General features: G+C 39.0%; 1 protein-coding gene and 1 long non-coding RNA gene across 2 annotated transcripts in view; one reads left to right on the forward strand and one right to left on the reverse strand.

The window, feature by feature from the left end:
- LOC309686772 overlaps positions 1-17518 on the reverse strand; it is a 78852-nt gene that overhangs the window by 39242 nt on the left and 22092 nt on the right. The gene's annotated exons all lie outside the window — the stretch shown is intronic.
- CAP2 (cyclase associated actin cytoskeleton regulatory protein 2) overlaps positions 1-17518 on the forward strand; it is a 70228-nt gene that overhangs the window by 32834 nt on the left and 19876 nt on the right. The window contains exons 4-7 of the mRNA XM_082499530.1: positions 1581-1658; positions 13611-13754; positions 13991-14076; positions 15840-15945. Of these exons, the coding sequence (XP_082355656.1) occupies positions 1581-1658; positions 13611-13754; positions 13991-14076; positions 15840-15945 (414 nt within the window). The remainder of the gene's footprint in view (positions 1-1580; positions 1659-13610; positions 13755-13990; positions 14077-15839; positions 15946-17518) is intronic.

The following is a 17518-nucleotide window of genomic DNA, read 5'->3' on the forward strand; positions in this document are numbered from 1 at the left end:
GCATAGATTATTTCAATTCTTAATGTAAATCCATCCTTTCCTGCATTCAAATCATTAAGTTCCTCATGCCAGTCATCTTCATTCACTGATGTTTCTATTTTCTAAAAGTTTGCCATTCTAAAATACCAAGCCTTAGCTATAGATTTTTTTTTTTTCCATCTTGCAATTTAAGAACCAAATCCATTCATAATCACTTCCTCCTAGAAGATTAGTTTTTGGTAAGCTGTTCTGCAAGATCCTCCTCACACAAAAAAACCCAAGCTTAAAATAGCACACACTTTGTTGTTTTATGAATTTCTGCACCAAAAAGTCAGTCCTCTGAAATGTCTAAGAATATCTAAACCTTGCTATTACTGATGGTATTTATGTCTATGTCTGGAAAATTTAAGTTTCCTAGTCTCATACAATTTCCCTTATTATTTATTTCTTTATCTATTTATAGAGATGATTACCCTCTTCCAAATCTCAGCCTGTCAGAACATAATATCCCCTTCTCCCCAAATACCATCCAAGTTGGGCCTCTCTTACCATCTTCCTTGCAGTGATTTTCATCTTAACAGATTATGTTTTATTCATGCCATCACATTTTAAGATGAATAAACACGTTTACTTAGCTACAACTTAAAATTTCCTGACTTTTATGTATTTTAAGTTGCATCCACATAGGCCTGTATATAAAATCTCCTTATTTTCTTTTTAGATTGAAGAAACCCCAAGGAAAAACAGCATGAGCGTCCCCACCCTTTCAAAAAGGGATTATAAATATACCTATTCATATTAGATTAACTTAACAACATTGGTTTGGTTTGGTTTTTACTTAGCAATATACAGTCGTTATGAATAGTTCTTTTCTATACCAATAATGCTTTCTCCTAGTCACTACTCGTCCACTCAAATGAGGTATAGGTGATATTGAAATAGCGATTAGATTCTAATCAATGTACACCATTCATAATGTGCAGAAAATGTGTAGTGTTCAAAAAAGCCGAAAAAGAGCAGAAGTTTGAAGAGTAGGGAACACTGAGGAGTGCAGAGATTTACCTCCCATGTTAGCATGTAAACACGCTGCCAGGTGCAGCTTTATCCCTAGAGTTCTGTGCAGGAAAATTGCCCCAAAATCTTCAGCCACTATCCCTCAGCAAATATGCCAAGCTCAACTCTTCTTAAATATCACTACACCATAGTTACAGTTCAACAGAAAGTTTTCAGGTTGCCATTCTCAGCAGTTATAAGGTGTTATTATGCACGCAAGTGTAAACATCGCCATTAAAATGCCTAGACATTCTCTGAAGTTTTAAAATTAAGTCCTCCTGTGACTAATATTATAAATGGTAACCAAAAGACTGCATATCAACTCCTTTTATTTCCTATCTGAAGAATATAGGGAACTTAACCTGAGATTTCAAAAAAATTTATAGCTAAGCCAGTACTGTAATACATTTCTTCCAGTGAGTGTTGCTGTGATTTAGATGAGAAGCAGCAAGAAAGATTTGAGCTGTCACACTTGACTTTGAGCTGCCAAGAAGAGGTATTGGAGGTTACAGGCTAAGGTTTAATTTATATTCCTCCTTTTGTTACAGGCAGAGATGGTACGTGCTGCTTTCCAAGCGCAGAGATCTTTCCTGGTGTTAGCATCTCAATGTCAAGAGCCTCAAGAGGTAAGAAAAGTGACCTAGCATTTCAAGAGGCAGTGTATTAAAAAGGCTGTGTTCCTGTATGTTTAATATCAATCCCTGCGTTTGCTTTTATTTGTTACTTTATTTATACAGTGCGCTCAGGGGCTTGCTTTCCGTGTTATTAGCATGGCACTGTAATAATCACAAAGCCATGGTTCAGAGTTAACAACCTTTTCAGTACCAATACGTACAAGATCACTGAAGAAACCTAAGAAGATTTCCACTTTACGGCTGTAAGTGGGATCAGTGTTTCTCTGGAAAGCTGGAAATGCCATGGACTAGAATGGCTTTTTGCTAGCCACACAGGGATGCTCAATGACAGACTTTGAAGTCAGGGGTTGAGCTATTGAGAGAAAAAACAGTACTAGTCCCTAGACTCAGTATTCTTCAAGTTGAGGTCCAGCTTAGGGCAATTCTGGAAGGAAGGCAAAGCATTCAGTCAAGAAAATGAAAAAAGTTGATTTATATACTTATTTTAGGGGCAGCTATTTAAATCCTCCCCTCGCAACTAGAAAGCTCAGGGAAGCTGCGGAGTTGTTATGAAATCTCATCTGTAGTTTCTGGAGGGCACAAGGTTTTGGCCAACAGCACTGTGTCATTCCTGGGAATAGCAATCATGCAGCCCTTCTGTGGGACCATGATCTAATCTTCCTTCTTGCAGTGTACAGAGAATGAAGACATCGCTTGCACAGTCTCTACACAGCCTTTAGTTCTGTCTTTTTCTACAAGCTCCCTGCTCCATAGTTCATAAACTCCATATTTTCAAATCAGAACTCTCTGTCACTGATATAAATTACTGAAATTTTGCTGTCACTATTGTTCTTAGAGACACAAATTAGAAGTTTTTCTAATCAGTATGTTTTAATGGCAAGGAAAAAAAAAAAGCACATATATTCCAGGCGAGACTTTAGATTTATAGAGTTCCAAGCAAGAAGGGATCAGTTGTTTTTCCAGCTGTCCCCGATCTCAGAGAGTAAAAGTGGGTCATGACTCACAGAGAACAGGCAAAATTCCCACTGGTACAGGCCTCAAGCAGTCATTTATATTGGCTGCGAATACAATGGCACCCAGTGACCCACAAAACTCTTCATGCTCATAGGTAAAATATTGCCCAATGAACAGTTTCTGATGGCCCATAATGTAATGTTTTGAAGTGTTGGTATTGTCGCAGCTCTGGTAAAAGTAAAAGGTATGGCTCACTCTTTGGCCTCCTGTGCTGATGTGCTGTCAGTATGATTTTCTCTGCTTTTCAAGTGAGAATGGCAATGGCTTTTCCCCACTCAAGTCAAGGCTTTGAGATTATTTCAACTGTAAAATTTAGGAACTTTCATTTAAAAAATAGCAACAAAACAAGTTAAAAAAAAAAAAACAGATGTAAAAAGAGATTCTCCAGCAGTCCAGAATGGCAGTTACAGAAGCATTAAGAAAAGCGTCAAATAATAAAAACTTGTCATAAACATCACTAGAGCTGCCCATGTGTATCCGTATGTCTTAGTTGCACGTTATCAGGCTTGCATAGATTTCTGCAACTTGTTGAAGGCAAGAAAGTATACTTTTGTCATTTAACTATGTTTTAACACCAAGGAAATGCCACATCATATGTGTGTACACATAATTTCAAAGTTAAAATACCAGGAATATTACAGACTAAATTTTCTTTCTCAGTGAAAACAAGCCCAGTCCAATTACTTAAGTTTTTTTTAACATAAAGACGGTTAGGTACACATTTTTATAGGCATCCAAACACATGTTGTTGTTCATTCATTTTCTTTCTTTTGCACATATTTTTTGCACAGATAGATACATTCAGCTGTGCTGTAGACAGACCTTAAAATAATTGTAGGCTGCCTAGTCTGTGCGACTTTAGCAGTATTTTCCACTGCAGAGAGTGACAGTTCCAGGCACTAGGCTTTTTATGTCTCCATCTCAGTGGGGAAAAAAATCCTATTGTAAAGCCGCATTGGTTAACCATTTTGAAAAAGCTGGTTATCACCAGCAAACCCAGGAGAAGGAAAGAAGCAGGGGTCTCCCCCCCCCCCTCTCCCCGGGCCTTATTGATGTGATGTCATCTGGGCTCTGGTTGTATTTGTAGCCTAGAGCCACGGAGTCAGTGTGGAATCCAAACAGGAAAGCTAATCATTAGTGTATCAGAATGCACAGAGTAGAGAAAAGCAAATGAAGATGACAGCATATCTATAAATGCAAGAGAAAAGACAGTAATTCTGTCATTCAGCTGTCTAGACTGTTTGCTTTATAATGTAAAGCTGTGAATGAGCCAGCGAGTTGCGATTATGGCATAGTAGCTTTGTAGACATTCAGAGACAGCGGTGTGGAGACTGAGGGGATTTACTGAGTTCCTGTCATGTTGGGATGTCATACATGGTGCCTTTAAAAAAAAAAAAAGAGGGAGGGGAAAATGCCCTGGAAAAATAAATTAGCTCAGCTCTTGCAGCTTACAAACTAATGAATAAGGAATTAAAACAAAAAGAAAGCTCCTATATGTATAGTAATCCTTAGATTTTTTTGTGCTCAGCAAAGAGAGAAATGTGTATTGTACAAAAAGCAATATTTTTCCCCTCTATGAAAATGTTGAAGCCCTAGTATTCATTTAGCTCTTTAACTCTTCGTCACTAGCAAACATTTTCAAACAGTTAAGCTTGCTGAAGTTGCTTTTGCAGAGTTTTGCTACTTGTTAATAATGTTGATATTTTTTTTATTTGGAATCTGTTGCAGTGCACAGCCTTTATTATCTGTATACATTAAAATAGTAGGAGCTGAGAAGGTAATTCCAGCTGGCATACCAATCTAGCATCAACTGCAATAAATTACTTTGCAGAGAGCGTGTTCTGTTACTTTTTATGGTCATGTTCTATATTTGTATGTGCAGTGGAAGAGATCACATGACAAAACCACCAGTTGATATTCCTGTTTGTGTATATCCCAGCTAATGGCTGCTGGATACGGGCTCATTCAGCAAGATGGGATTCTTCAGTTCATCCACTTCTTAGAAATTATTGTCTGACACCAAACTTCCAATATTAAGGCAAAAAAAAGTCTATTCTAAATTTTTTACTGTATATGAGGTAGTACAGAGAAGATGGAGAAGGGAAAAAAATAGAATATTACTATATTCTGTGAGAAGTTTTAAAAGGTATTTTGAGATGTCATGCTTACATGTTGTTTGCACAATTCAGGAGATAGATTTTAACATAAACCTTCACAAAACATTATGAAATAGTTTAGATCTGAATTTCCTATCCCCCATAGTCTAAGCCAAATGCAGTTCTGATTGAAACATTATTATTTTATTGTATAATAATTTTAAAAGTTATTAGTGTTCCTGAGCAGGTTTATCTGTTTAACAATTTTTTTTTTAAATTTATGGTCAAGAATTCTATTGTATGAGATCACTGCACTGAATTCTTTGTGAATGGTAACTTATATACTGTCTTCTCTTTATGAGTTGTTTCATTTCACTTTAAGGATTCAAACAATTTTAAGAGTTGCTTTGAGGGCAATGTAAACATATCCAGGATGAGCATACTCACAGTAAGAAGTACTACAAACAGATTTAAATGACAGATGCAGTTCAGACTATAAATGATTACGTAATTTCTCATTAAAAAAAAATGCTGAGTTCATATGACTGCCAGAACTCATGGATTTAATTACCAACATTGTGCAGACAAACATTCCAATTAAATACCTAGCTTAAATATCCGGATTCTGCACACAGGTGGGAGGAGGGGGGTGGAAGAAAGTGAGAGGTAAAGGAGAACTGTCCCTTTTTTTCCTAGAAAAGGGAAAAAAACCTTGAAACCCAAGAAACTGTATTTGAAGTTAGACTTAGAGCCATGAGAATAAATCCTGAGGTTTTCAGGTTTTACAGTCATGCAAAAAATCTATTGTAGGAGTAGAATAGCTGTGGCAATTTCTTTAAATAAAGGACTTATTCTCAGAATTTTTATCCAGAAATCAAAGATGAATATTCACAGTTCCCTACTCTGTCCGTTTAAGATTGCTCATTTTTTTCTCCTCTATTTTTAGAGTACAGTTCAATAACAGGACGCCTGGGAATTCTTATTCTGCATCCTAGCAGGATTTGTTTTCTAATTACCTTGACTTGCTTATGTCATTCCATTTGCCACTACTTTTCCTCATACTTACTGGGATCGCCCTTACTGTTTTCCAAAAATATGAAGAGCAGGATACTCCTCACCTCATTAATATATTACTTACTTATGCAAAAGAGTTTGAGCCAAGTTTTGCTGCCATTCTACTCGGTTGACTGCGGCAAACCTGAACCTCTATATCTAAAAATAGCTTAAGGAAAAATTTGGTTCAGTCCTTTTAAGGTCCTCAGGTCCCAAACTTTCAGAAGGTGCCAAGAGTGACATGGACAGAGCCTGGGAGTGCTAAGCTCCAAAGGGAAACCCTTCCCCCTTCCTGTTCTCTGAAATCTTGCCAAACTGTTGACATATTTCTGTTATCAGCAAGCCTACAACTTCATGCAACATGTGGTCACAGCCGCAATGATGGACCAACTGACAGTTTTCAGTCGCTAGCCTGCTGCCTTACAGTGTTCACAGGCTCATTTTTGGATATTGTTGCAAACCCTTACTCAGTTTCAGGTCTAGATAGACCTCTGACACCTGTTATCTCATAATTTTGTCTCAAAGGCACTTGACTTCATTTAACCAGCCTCAAGCTCATTATATTTTCTGATCACAGAATCATTGAATCATCTAGGTTGGAAAAGACCTTTAAGATCATCGAGTCCAACTATAAACGTAATACTGCCAAGTCCACCACTCAACTATGTCCCTAAGTGCCACATCTACACGTCTTTTAAATACCTCTAGAGACCACTGGAGGTATCAACCACTTCCCTCAGCAGCCTGTTCCAAGGCTTGACAACCCTTTCAGAGAAGAAATTTTTCCCAATATCCAATCTAAACCTCCCCTGGCACGACTTGAAGCTGTTTCCTCTTGTCCTATCACTTGTTACTTGGGAGAAGAGACCGACCCCCACCTCGCTACAACCTCCTTTCAGGTAGTCGTAGAGAGCAATAAGGTCTCCCCTCAGCCTCCTTTTCTCCAAGCTAAACAACCCCAGTTCCCTCAGCCGCTCCTTATAAAGCTTGTTCTCTAGACCCTTCAACAGCTTCATTGCTCTTCTTTGGGCAAGCTCCAGCACCTCAGTGTCTTTATTGTAGTTAACTTCTGTAGGTATCCTTGTACCATTTCTCTTTCCTCACTTGTGTTTGCCAAAACTCCCAGGTTAATTGCCCCTGCAATGAAAAGATGGATGCATTTGAGATTCAATTCTGCCCCAGGAGCAGTGCACTCAGCCATAAGAAGGCCCCGAGACACCTAGGCATCCAGGCAATACAGAAGGGCCATGATCAGTGCTACATCTCCCAGCCTGTATGGAAGAGAAATAGAGCCAGAGAGGCACGTTATCGCACACTTCTAGACTGGCTCACATCAACACCACCAGACACAGACTCTCCAGCAGTTCACATTTTGTGCAAGAACCAGGCTGCAGTAAGCAAAGGCTCCTCGCACTTGTTTATTCCAGTTCGTCTATACTTGGACTAAGAACAGCATCACCCCATAGGGAAGACACTATTGAAGATGATAACTGTGTCTTGTCTAAGCAGGAAAGATTGAGGAGTAGTAAATCAAAAGGTTGAAAACAGTTCATTTGTGTAATTGTTCTTGTTGATGGTGTGAGATGGTTCGTGTGCCTAAAGCAGGAGGACCCTTCCTTATTAAACATGCTGCCCATGGAGACCTATAGTGTGCAGGAAAACAATATATAGCACGTTCAAGTCCATTTAAAAAACAGCCAGGGTCCTGGCCAAAAGTGTTGGGTGTGATTCCACACTGCTCTAAACTGATGCATGCAGTTTGTATCAGGCCCTGGATTTCTCCACTGGTTAGAAGCTATTTGTCTTTCACGCTCCTCTCCATTTACCCTCCCTCAGAGTTTACAGTTCAGCACAAACCCACAAATGATCAAACTAGTAATTTGTCATGTGGGGTTATGGTTTGGTCTTCCCTTTTTTTTCCCCCACAAAGCAAAAAATTGCTACAGCTAATATTGGCTGTTAGATTGAGAATTTATGTGCTATCTAAGAGGAATAAAAGCCAAATACCAATTAAGTCACTTTGGAAGCACACAAATGTGTCTAAGCTTCTGTGCTGATCAAGCTGACCAGACATTTCTGCAGATTTGTCTCTCTGTGTCATAGTCCTGCTGTTGCACAGCAGTGAGTTGAAGTGGCAAAACCTGTACTATTGACAAACAAATCAAATATTTGTTATACAACTACGTTGAAGATTACAGACACCAGAATAAATTAATGTCTCTCTGTAGTTAGTTAGGAGGAGATCTTTGAACCCTGAAAATATCAGAATACTAGAGGGACATGAATTTAGGGATCATAGAGAAAGATTTTACTGATGGTCTCTCCTGCCAATCAGAAAATGCTTGCAGAGAAAGCATAGGATTAAGGTGCAGTAGGTTATACTGCAATTTTAAGAGCAAAACTGTGGTACCAAATGTGAAACACTTTCTGCAAGGAGAAATGGAGATAGGCAGTGCTAAACCAACAGTTTGACATGCCAAGAAAAGCTGGTAATATTTTACTATGGAAGTAATAATGAAAATTTTTTAAAAAGTAAGCATTTGAGGAATCCAGACGCAGCATTGGGAGGCTCAAAGTTACCAAGTAGCTTAGATTCACCTCTGGAAAAAAAAAAAACAACTTTCCATATATTTAAAGAAATAGGTTATTCCTGAGCCTAATCTGAACACTGATTCCATTCAGACTGTTGATACACAGCTACAACAAAAAAAGACAAGCCTTTCTTAAATGACAAATACACAAAAAAAGGGCTAACTAAAAAGTCTCCTTTATTGATTGCCTTTTACAAAATACAAAATAAGGGAAATTACAGTTAATCTAAAACTATTTTAGTTCTAGAATCCTAGCCACTCATAGCAGAAATGCATCTCACTGGTGGTCACTGAGCTACCAGTATCTTATTCCTATAGACACAGGATGGGATTCTGCTCATCAGCTTTAACTGTTAAGGTAGGCGTGTTGTGTAAGGTGTCTTTCTAGGCTCTCTTTACAGTATATGCCAGCACCTCCAGAGTGCAGTCTTCACATCTATTAATGTCTTCTAATATATAGTCTTCTAACATCTATTAATAGGTGAAAAGAATTCCTCAGGGACATCTCTTTCTTCATTTACAATAGAGGGAATCAAGTCTCAGTTGAGAGCAGATGCTCACCTTTTAAATTGTTAGTATTGAGTGTGGCAGATGCTATCCATGACATCTTTCATCCCTTGAAAGGATGAAACATGGGATGGGACTGTACTGGGCTGTTTGCAGAGATAATGGCTGTGTCGACATTAGTGTTTTAGTTCACAGTGGGACTATATATTTCCTTCAAATTGGCTCCATTTACTATGCTGTGATTCACACTGTAGAGCAGTTTTCGAGTGTACAAGATGGTTATCTTTCTGATAAAGTGAAATGGAAGATACACTCCCAGACAACAGCTAAACCATGATTTACAGCTAGTCCAAAATACATCCCCCCACCAAATGCATACAGTGTGAATGTCAAGTCCTCAGCACCAACTGTTTTGCTCTACAGAACCGTTCCTATTAGGCTGCACTACTTGCCAACGTACACAAAGACAGTTGATTCAAATCAGCTCCATGTTTCAAACTTGCCTGTGAAAAATACAATGTAAGTATGATGGAGATTTTGAACTGACAGAACAAAATAACAGAACTGTACACCATGGAATAAAGGTTGTAGTCATGCTGTTCTGGCTGCAGCTGAGTAAAATGAAGGGGCTGCCGATCCCAAATGCTCTCAGATTTCTTTTACTGCTCCTACGCCAAAGGTTGCCACCCCCTCAGTTAGCATAACTTAAAAGGGTATTTGTTCCCCCACCGTGTTTTTTTCATAATAGGTCAGATTGATTTAAACACTATAATAGTGAGGTTTGAATTGTGTTGCCACCCATCAACATAAAAATTCTTCAGTAAACAATCTCACCCCTCAAAACCATGTAAGATTATCTTAAAAATACATAAGATCTTTAAAAACTGTGGTTTTGTTTATCTGCTGGGTTTTGTGCCTTTGTGATTCATGCTGGTAGGTTTCTGGACACCAATGGTCCTAAGAAAACATCAGCTTTCTCAAATGAAAGCTGAGGTTTTCAAGTAATCAGTGGCTCAAGCAGCCAAAGTTTAAGCAAGTCACTCAGTTTACTGTGACTTCACAGGCAAATCACAAAAAAACCCACAAAACTCAAAAGTTTGGCCATTCTCCTGAATTAAATCGATGTGCCCCAGTCCTGTTAAACCTGTCTGTCATCTGGTGAACTTCTCATGTGAGTATTACAAAAATGTGAAAGAGAAGAAAGTCTGTTTGGTGTGGTCTGCTGGAATACCAGTATGCCAGGCCATTTTATGAGACTGGGCTGAGACTGTTAAGTATCTGAAGCCAAAGCCTAAGACAGTTATTGTTGCGTGCTGTAACTTCTTCAGAGTGTTTCAGCTAATCACTGCAGTAGTCTTATTACTCTTGATTTTCTAATAAGAATTATAATACATGGAGCAAAGCTGGCTGGTTGTTTAGGTATTAATATTCTAAAAGACCGTCTGGTTTTAGTAAGTTCTAAAAAAAGGACAAGGGCATACGGGGAATTACTTTTGATATTTCTAAGTTGTGCCACTGTTGCATTTTTAAACATTTCAGCAAAACTGATATTATAATAGGAATGGTGTTTATACAGACTCTTAAATTTCTGTTAAACAACTGTGCTGTGTCTTAAATGACAAGAATTTTATCTAGCACATGCCAAAGGCATGCTGAAGATTTTTCCAACAGCTCTGATTCATCTCCTTGAATTCATTTTTTCTTAGAGATACACTATAGACAATAATTTTATTAACAACCAGCTGTTTAAATATTCATTGCAATAAAGAGATTATTCTTCTAGAACCCTCACAACAACTGGTTCTGCATTGTAGAGCCAAACAAGACTGATTACTGCCAGAATTAATGAGCCTTTCTATACCCATATGCCATATACACTATAATTCATCTGCAGTTTAATCACTAACTAAAAATTCAGAACTGACTGTGGGGAGACAGGACTCAATTAAGCGATTGCTTGCAGGCCTGTATTCCTTTGTGTCCAACCCTTAACGCAGAAACTTGGATCACAAGAAGCTTGCACAGACAGACACACGCGCTGTGTGCAGCCAGCCAGCAGCCGTTGCAGAACAGGACAAGTGCACAGGGAAGGGAGGGCGGGCTGTACTGCTCTCCCAGTACGTCTCGCATGGGACAGAGCTGAGCAAAGCCTCAAGCCCTTTGTGGCTCTTTCGGGTGTCGCTACAGTGCCAAGTGAATGATTACTTCGAGCTACTTCCCTTAGAAATATATATTTAAGCTTCAGAATGCCCACAGGGCGCTTTTTCTGTGAAATTACATAAACCCCCTACATTTTTATAAAGTTGATTCACTGGACAGGTTAAGTCCAGTGTTCTGAGGATAGAAATTCTGTCTGTACCACTGACAGAAAACCCTCACAAAAGTGGTTGGGACTTTTTCTGGGAGGAGGAGGAGGCATGGGTCTTACAGCAGCATTCATGGAAATGTTTGGCCCTAATTTTGCCTTCTTATCTGTACATATCAAAGTGTTCTACAAAATAAAACAGCTATACTAGCATCATTTCACAGAATCCCAGAATGGTCAGGGTTGAAAGGGACCTCTGGAGATCATCTAGTCCAACCCCCCTGCCAGAGCAGGTTCACTTACAGCAGGTAAATAATTTCATATGTAGGAAGTTGAAGCACGGAAAAGTAACACGGCTTTTGCAATACCTGATGATAATTTGGTGGGAGAGCAGCAGAGAACCCCCATTTATGGATTCCCACTTCTGTGCCCTATCCACAGAAAAGTGCTGCCTCCCAGCGCTGTCTAGATATACCAGGCATTTGTGGAGCTGTATTTTTAGCCCTGATATTCTCTTTGGCTGGAACTGGGCCATGAAGATTCACAGTAAGCTAAGGGCTGTAAATATGCCTTAGACTATAAAGTCTAGGGAGGAAAACTGGCATAATATCAAAGCAGAACAAGCCCTTTCTTAAATTTCATTTTTGTTAACTACTATCATACTTGAAAGATTTCCCTGCAAAATAAGAAAGAACCAACCAGCTGCAGCATGTTGTAAACAAGCGAAAATTAGAAAGAAGAATTCCTGCAGACTTTTATCATGTTATGGCAACAAAATTAGTTTTTAAGAACTACAAATCATAGAGGTTTCAGGGCTTTTTCAGACTTAATGATTTATGCTGGTCATTAGGCCATCAACAAAAAGTCTTTTCATCTCCCAGTAATGCTGTAAATATTTCTTTTCTCCTAACCCACTTCGTTGTAGAAGACCAAATATCCCCATGCATTTCAGATGCATAGGCCTTTCGCAAAATTAGAGAAAAGAAAAGAAAAGCAACACAGATTTAAATGACCCCCTATTTACATTACATTGCCACGGAAATACTAAGGCTCCATAGCTAGATCAAATTTTTTTTAAAAGTGCAGAACCTCTTTTTGTCGTGTTTTTGGGAATGGCTTTTGACCTATGTTGATCCGTAGCAAATATGCTTATTTTAAGGTGACATAAAATTCTGTAAAGCTGAAGTCTTGCGGAAGGGTGAAAAGAAATAAATTACAGGTGAGAGATCAAGTAGCGCATATGCACACATCATCTTGTGTGTGTCACGACAGCATTAGTCCTCAAGAATATCAGGATTAGTTGTCTCCAACAAGCACTTAATTCCATGAAACAAGTAGCACTGAGAAAAGGTGAGAAAAAATACAGAGTTCTGCTACAGCCTGAGTGATTTCCGAGTGAAGTGCCAGGGAAGATCAGAATGGTGCACTCTCTTTGGTGGGACATAGTAAGGGTTCTGCGGGCATACTTTTGCAATAAAGAACTGGACTGTTTTTATAGAAATATAGGGTTGCAAGGTACAGTGGTTGTTTTGCTTGTAAACGAATGACTCCTTGTCCCTCAATGTGCTGTTGCTGCGTAGAAGAATTTCTCCCAGTAAGTTAGTGCTCTAAATTAGTTTTTCTGAGACACTGGGCCAGTGTGATTAGCATTCACTGTGCACAGGAAGGAGCTTGGATAGCTTCTGCATTCATTCTGCTTTTCTCTTCACTCAGACACTATTCCTTCCGCTCAGCAGTTATTCCCCTGGATACCATTCGTTTCTGATTAACACAGGAGAATTTCCCCAAACTATGGCTTGGGCTTGCAGGCGGTATGTTTCCCATGAAATCCTCCCACATTACTTGCAGCCAAAGGAAATTAAAACATTAAAACTTACCAATAGGGAAAGCTAAAATTGATATTGCCTTCAGTATATTACTTTCTCAGTCTTGTTGCCAGATGATAAGAGGCCGCTAATCTAACAAGTAGTTTGTGTTTCTTATAGGAAGAACAACTGGGTTAATAACTTGAAAAACTCAACCCAGTGTAACAACTCTCAAAAAGTTCCAGGGATATCAGATGAAAAATACAAGCATTCTGCTAGCTCTGCGCTACGGGGTCTCTATGGGTCTTAACCTGGGCAGCAGTGAAAATGCTGCTAGTGCTGAGAACCATTTTTGCTGCAACACGTTATTAATACTTAATGTCTGTGCATTTTGCTGCTTCAACCAGAGGAGAGTAATTAAATTGTTACTTCAGTGTAGAGAATATGCTGACCGTTCTTTCCAACTGTTAAATCAATGGGCAGGGAGGACAATGTTAAACCACAGGGTGGTTTTGGACCACCTGTTGTAGCAGCAGTACCATCTTTTCTTTTTTGTTTGTTTGTTTTTGCAGAATGAGGTGGCAATGCTTCTCAAGCCAATATCAGAGAAGATTCAGGAAATCCAGAACTTCAGAGAAAGGAACAGAGGAAGTAAAATGTTCAACCACCTCTCAGCCGTCAGTGAAAGCATACCTGCCCTTGGGTGGATAGCAGTGGTGAGTGACACATGGGATGGTTGGGAGGGCTGTCAATGGGCTTCTGGATGGTGTGGCCCAGAGTTCTCCAAATCTTGCAGAACTCGGCAGTCTCATCTGCATAGTTCTTCAGTCTCCTACACCCAAGAAGGTGTTATGTAATATACCTAATACATCAGGGAAGGTGTCTGACTAATGTTTTACTTCCTTTCTCCTTCTGTTGTTTCCTGCTACCATGGGTTGATTGATGGTCCTAGTCTCCTAAACCAGGCCCTTATGTCAAGGAGATGAATGATGCTGCTACCTTTTATACTAACAGGGTATTAAAGGACTACAAGCACAGGTATGTTGCCAAGCCACAGTATCTACTAGCCAGAGAACAGAGCATTAACCACACCAATAGGGTTCACAATACCATCACAGAAAGCATTTTGTGAACTAAAACACATTTGATAAAATCTGCTTGCAGTAGTATATTTTTCCCTCCTCATCTTTGACCTGCAGCGTGTTGCGGTGAGAATGGCAGCAGCACTAGAAGTGCTGGGTTTTGCTTTCTGCAAATTATAGGATTATATTACATTTTCTGGCATTCTGGCATCATAAGCTCATATGCAAATACATATTTGCATATCAGTGTGTGGCTAGCTAGCTGGTATGCATCCTTGTCTCACTTGTGCACTCATACTGTTGCTGTTCTCGCTCTTTGCTTGGAAATGTGCATTTAGGTGGTAGGTGTATACAACTGAGCATCTAATTCCATAGCTCCCAAATAGATTTTTTTCTGTACCGCTGCATTGTTCTTAAAGAGCACAAGGAATTCACAGAAAAGTTCTATGAGTGAGATCTGTGATCTGACAGAGAAAGAGAAAAAATACAGGTCCTTCCTATGCCCTCTTTAAAAACTAATGTATAAATCCTGTTGATTTGGCACTTCTGGAGGCCAGATTTTGGCTCTTGATTTTTATATCCCAGTTAAGAACAGTATTTGCAGTTGAGTTTTTCCTCTTTAGTGAGGAAAACTTTACATATATGAAAACCTTCCGTATATATTACTATTTATGGTCTATGTATAAATATATATTATATACTGTAAATAATATATGCTATATATACATTATGTACTTTTCCTGAAGCCTTAGTTTACCTACAGAAGGTACATACTGGGGTAACTGAAGATTTTTACAATGTAGCTTTAGAAGTACTTATTCTGGAGAACAAAATGTCTCACATAACGGTATAGACAGGGTACATTACTTAGGTATTTAGTTCTTCCCCTAATAAGGAATTCTTTTCCTGTTTTTCACTGAATCATATCACAATGTCTTCCAAAGTAGTGGAAGGCTCTCCCTTGAATTCAAGTAGGCTTTGGATTAAACCCGTTGACCCAGATCCTCAGCAATATTAAGCATGAAACTCCAAAGGAAATAAATAGGAGGTAGACACCCAAATCCTTGTGAGCATCCCATCCATAGCCGTCACTGTTCAGTAATAATTCTTTTCTGGATCTTTGTAAGTAAGGACTCCATCTTACAAGCAGTTTCTCTCTCTCTGCATATTTCTTGTTTTCACTTACTGTCCCATTGGATGACTAAGCCTTCCAAATAATGATTCCAGAGCCAACTTGTGACTGGTGCTTTAAAAATTCTTGATGTATAAATATTTTAGTCTGATGACTATAACATGATCCAGTATTATCTTGGCTACATGTGAACTTGGAAGCTAGAATATCTTACAGAACCCATGGATATTTAATTTTCTAAAACTCAGCACCCTGAGACTGAGTCTGGGTAGCTGCTGCACAGCTCCGTATACCTTTAGTGCTTCTTCAGTTGACTTTGAGCCCGAACAGGATGATGACACACCCTTCCAGCAGGGAGCACTCTGTGCTAGAGGCATCATTTGCCCTTCTTTGTCCTCAGGAAGGATCTAAAAGCTTTCCAGTGTAGTAGGCCTCAGTATTTTCAGCACTGGGCTGGCTGGCTGCCAACTGATTTGTCCATGGCTTTAAGGCAGACATTGGGCTTTATCTACTTTAAGCAAGAGTAGCAATGCTTTCTGGTTTTAAGTACAAACATTCACACATAAATATTGTCTCTGTTTTTACAGTGATGCACGCCATGTTGATTGGGTGAAGTCATATCTGAACATCTGGTCTGAGCTTCAAGCTTATATCAAAGAGCATCATACCACAGGTCTCACCTGGAGTAAAACTGTAAGTACTCTTTCCTTCTTCGTGAAGAACCATAAAATGCCGGTAACCAATTTGACTTTTAATGCAGTCATTAGCTCAGGAAAAATAAATATCTAGGCCAGGAACAGAAGTCATGGTCCATGGACTTCCCAACCAAGCCGATAAAAGTTTGAAAGGCAGGTGGAGAAAAGTAGTCAGGCCATTGTGGTACAGGTTTTGAGGAAGACAGAATTATTTAGGATGATTATAGCCATAACTCCCAGCTGCAGATGGTGAGCAGAGGCAGAAACAATTCTCCAGGCCTGCTACAGTAGAAGGTAGGAACAAAAACAACCCCCCAAAAATTAAAGGACGTGTCAGACTAAAAGAAAATTGGAGGGACACAACGGGGAAAGAAGGAGAATGGTGGAAAGAATCTGAACAATGAGCGATATTTAATAACAGGATAAAGAAACACGAGGGATACATACCAATTTATTACTTCATAGATAGCTATCTTTATAAAACTGTTATTTTATACATACAGAAATAATTTTTGAAATACATATATAGAGAGTAAATGTATGCATAATATCTATACTCTATGTATTTAGATAAACATCTTCTGTGTGTTACATCTGAGATACATAGCAGGATGATGGCAATGAATATTGTTCTCTAAGAGAGGTATAAACACGAAGAATTAATTTTCTGTGTGATATCACAGTTTATGTCCACTGTCTACATTGATGCAATGTTCTATATTATTCTTATAATGTGCTCGTATTTATTACCAGGTTCAGAGAATTTCTGAAGTACATTAAAAATATAATTAGCCAGCTCTTTGCTGTTACCATCTCCTAAACTTACCAGTACGCTCACATACGTGCACATGCAGTCTTTCACACCAAGTTTATAATTTCTTCTGTGTAAGCAAATACTTTTTTAAAAAATTGATTGTCTGTTCAAAGGACTAATGTAGGCCACCAGGTAATTTAATTCCCAGACCAAACCATTGTAAGAATTCAGGAAATAAGAAAGAACTCAGGAATATAGAGAAGTGAAGTAGAGCTTTCAGATGGAATGTGTCTTAACATGGAAGAAGGGCTGGAACACCTCTCCTATGAAGACAGGCTGAGGGAGTTGAGGCTGTTCAGCCTGGAGAAGAGAAGGCTTCGGTAAGACCTTATTGCAGCCTTTCAATATATAAAGGGGACTTTATATTATATAAGAAAGGCGGAAAAAGACTTTACCAGGGTGTGTAGTGACAGGACGAGGGGCAACAGTTTTACACTGAAAGAGGGTAGATTTAGATTGGATATAAGGAAGGAATTTTTTTATGATGAGGGTGGTGAGACAGTGGAACAGGTTGCCCAGAGAAACTGTGGATGCCCCATCCCTGGAAACATTCAAGGCCAGGTTGGACAGGGCTTTGAGCAACCTGATCTAGTGAAAGATGTCTCTGCCCATGGCAGGGGTATTGGACTAGGTGATCTTTAAAGGTCTCTTCTAACCAAAACCATTCTATGATTCTGTGGTACCTGGAAAAGTTACTGTATGGAGGTGATAACCCTGTAAGAGAATGTGTGTTACTTGTGCTCAGCGACAGACTATG

This window comes from Vanellus vanellus (assembly GCF_965231255.1).
Source record: "Vanellus vanellus genome assembly, chromosome: 2".
NCBI lineage: Eukaryota > Metazoa > Chordata > Aves > Charadriiformes > Charadriidae > Vanellus > Vanellus vanellus.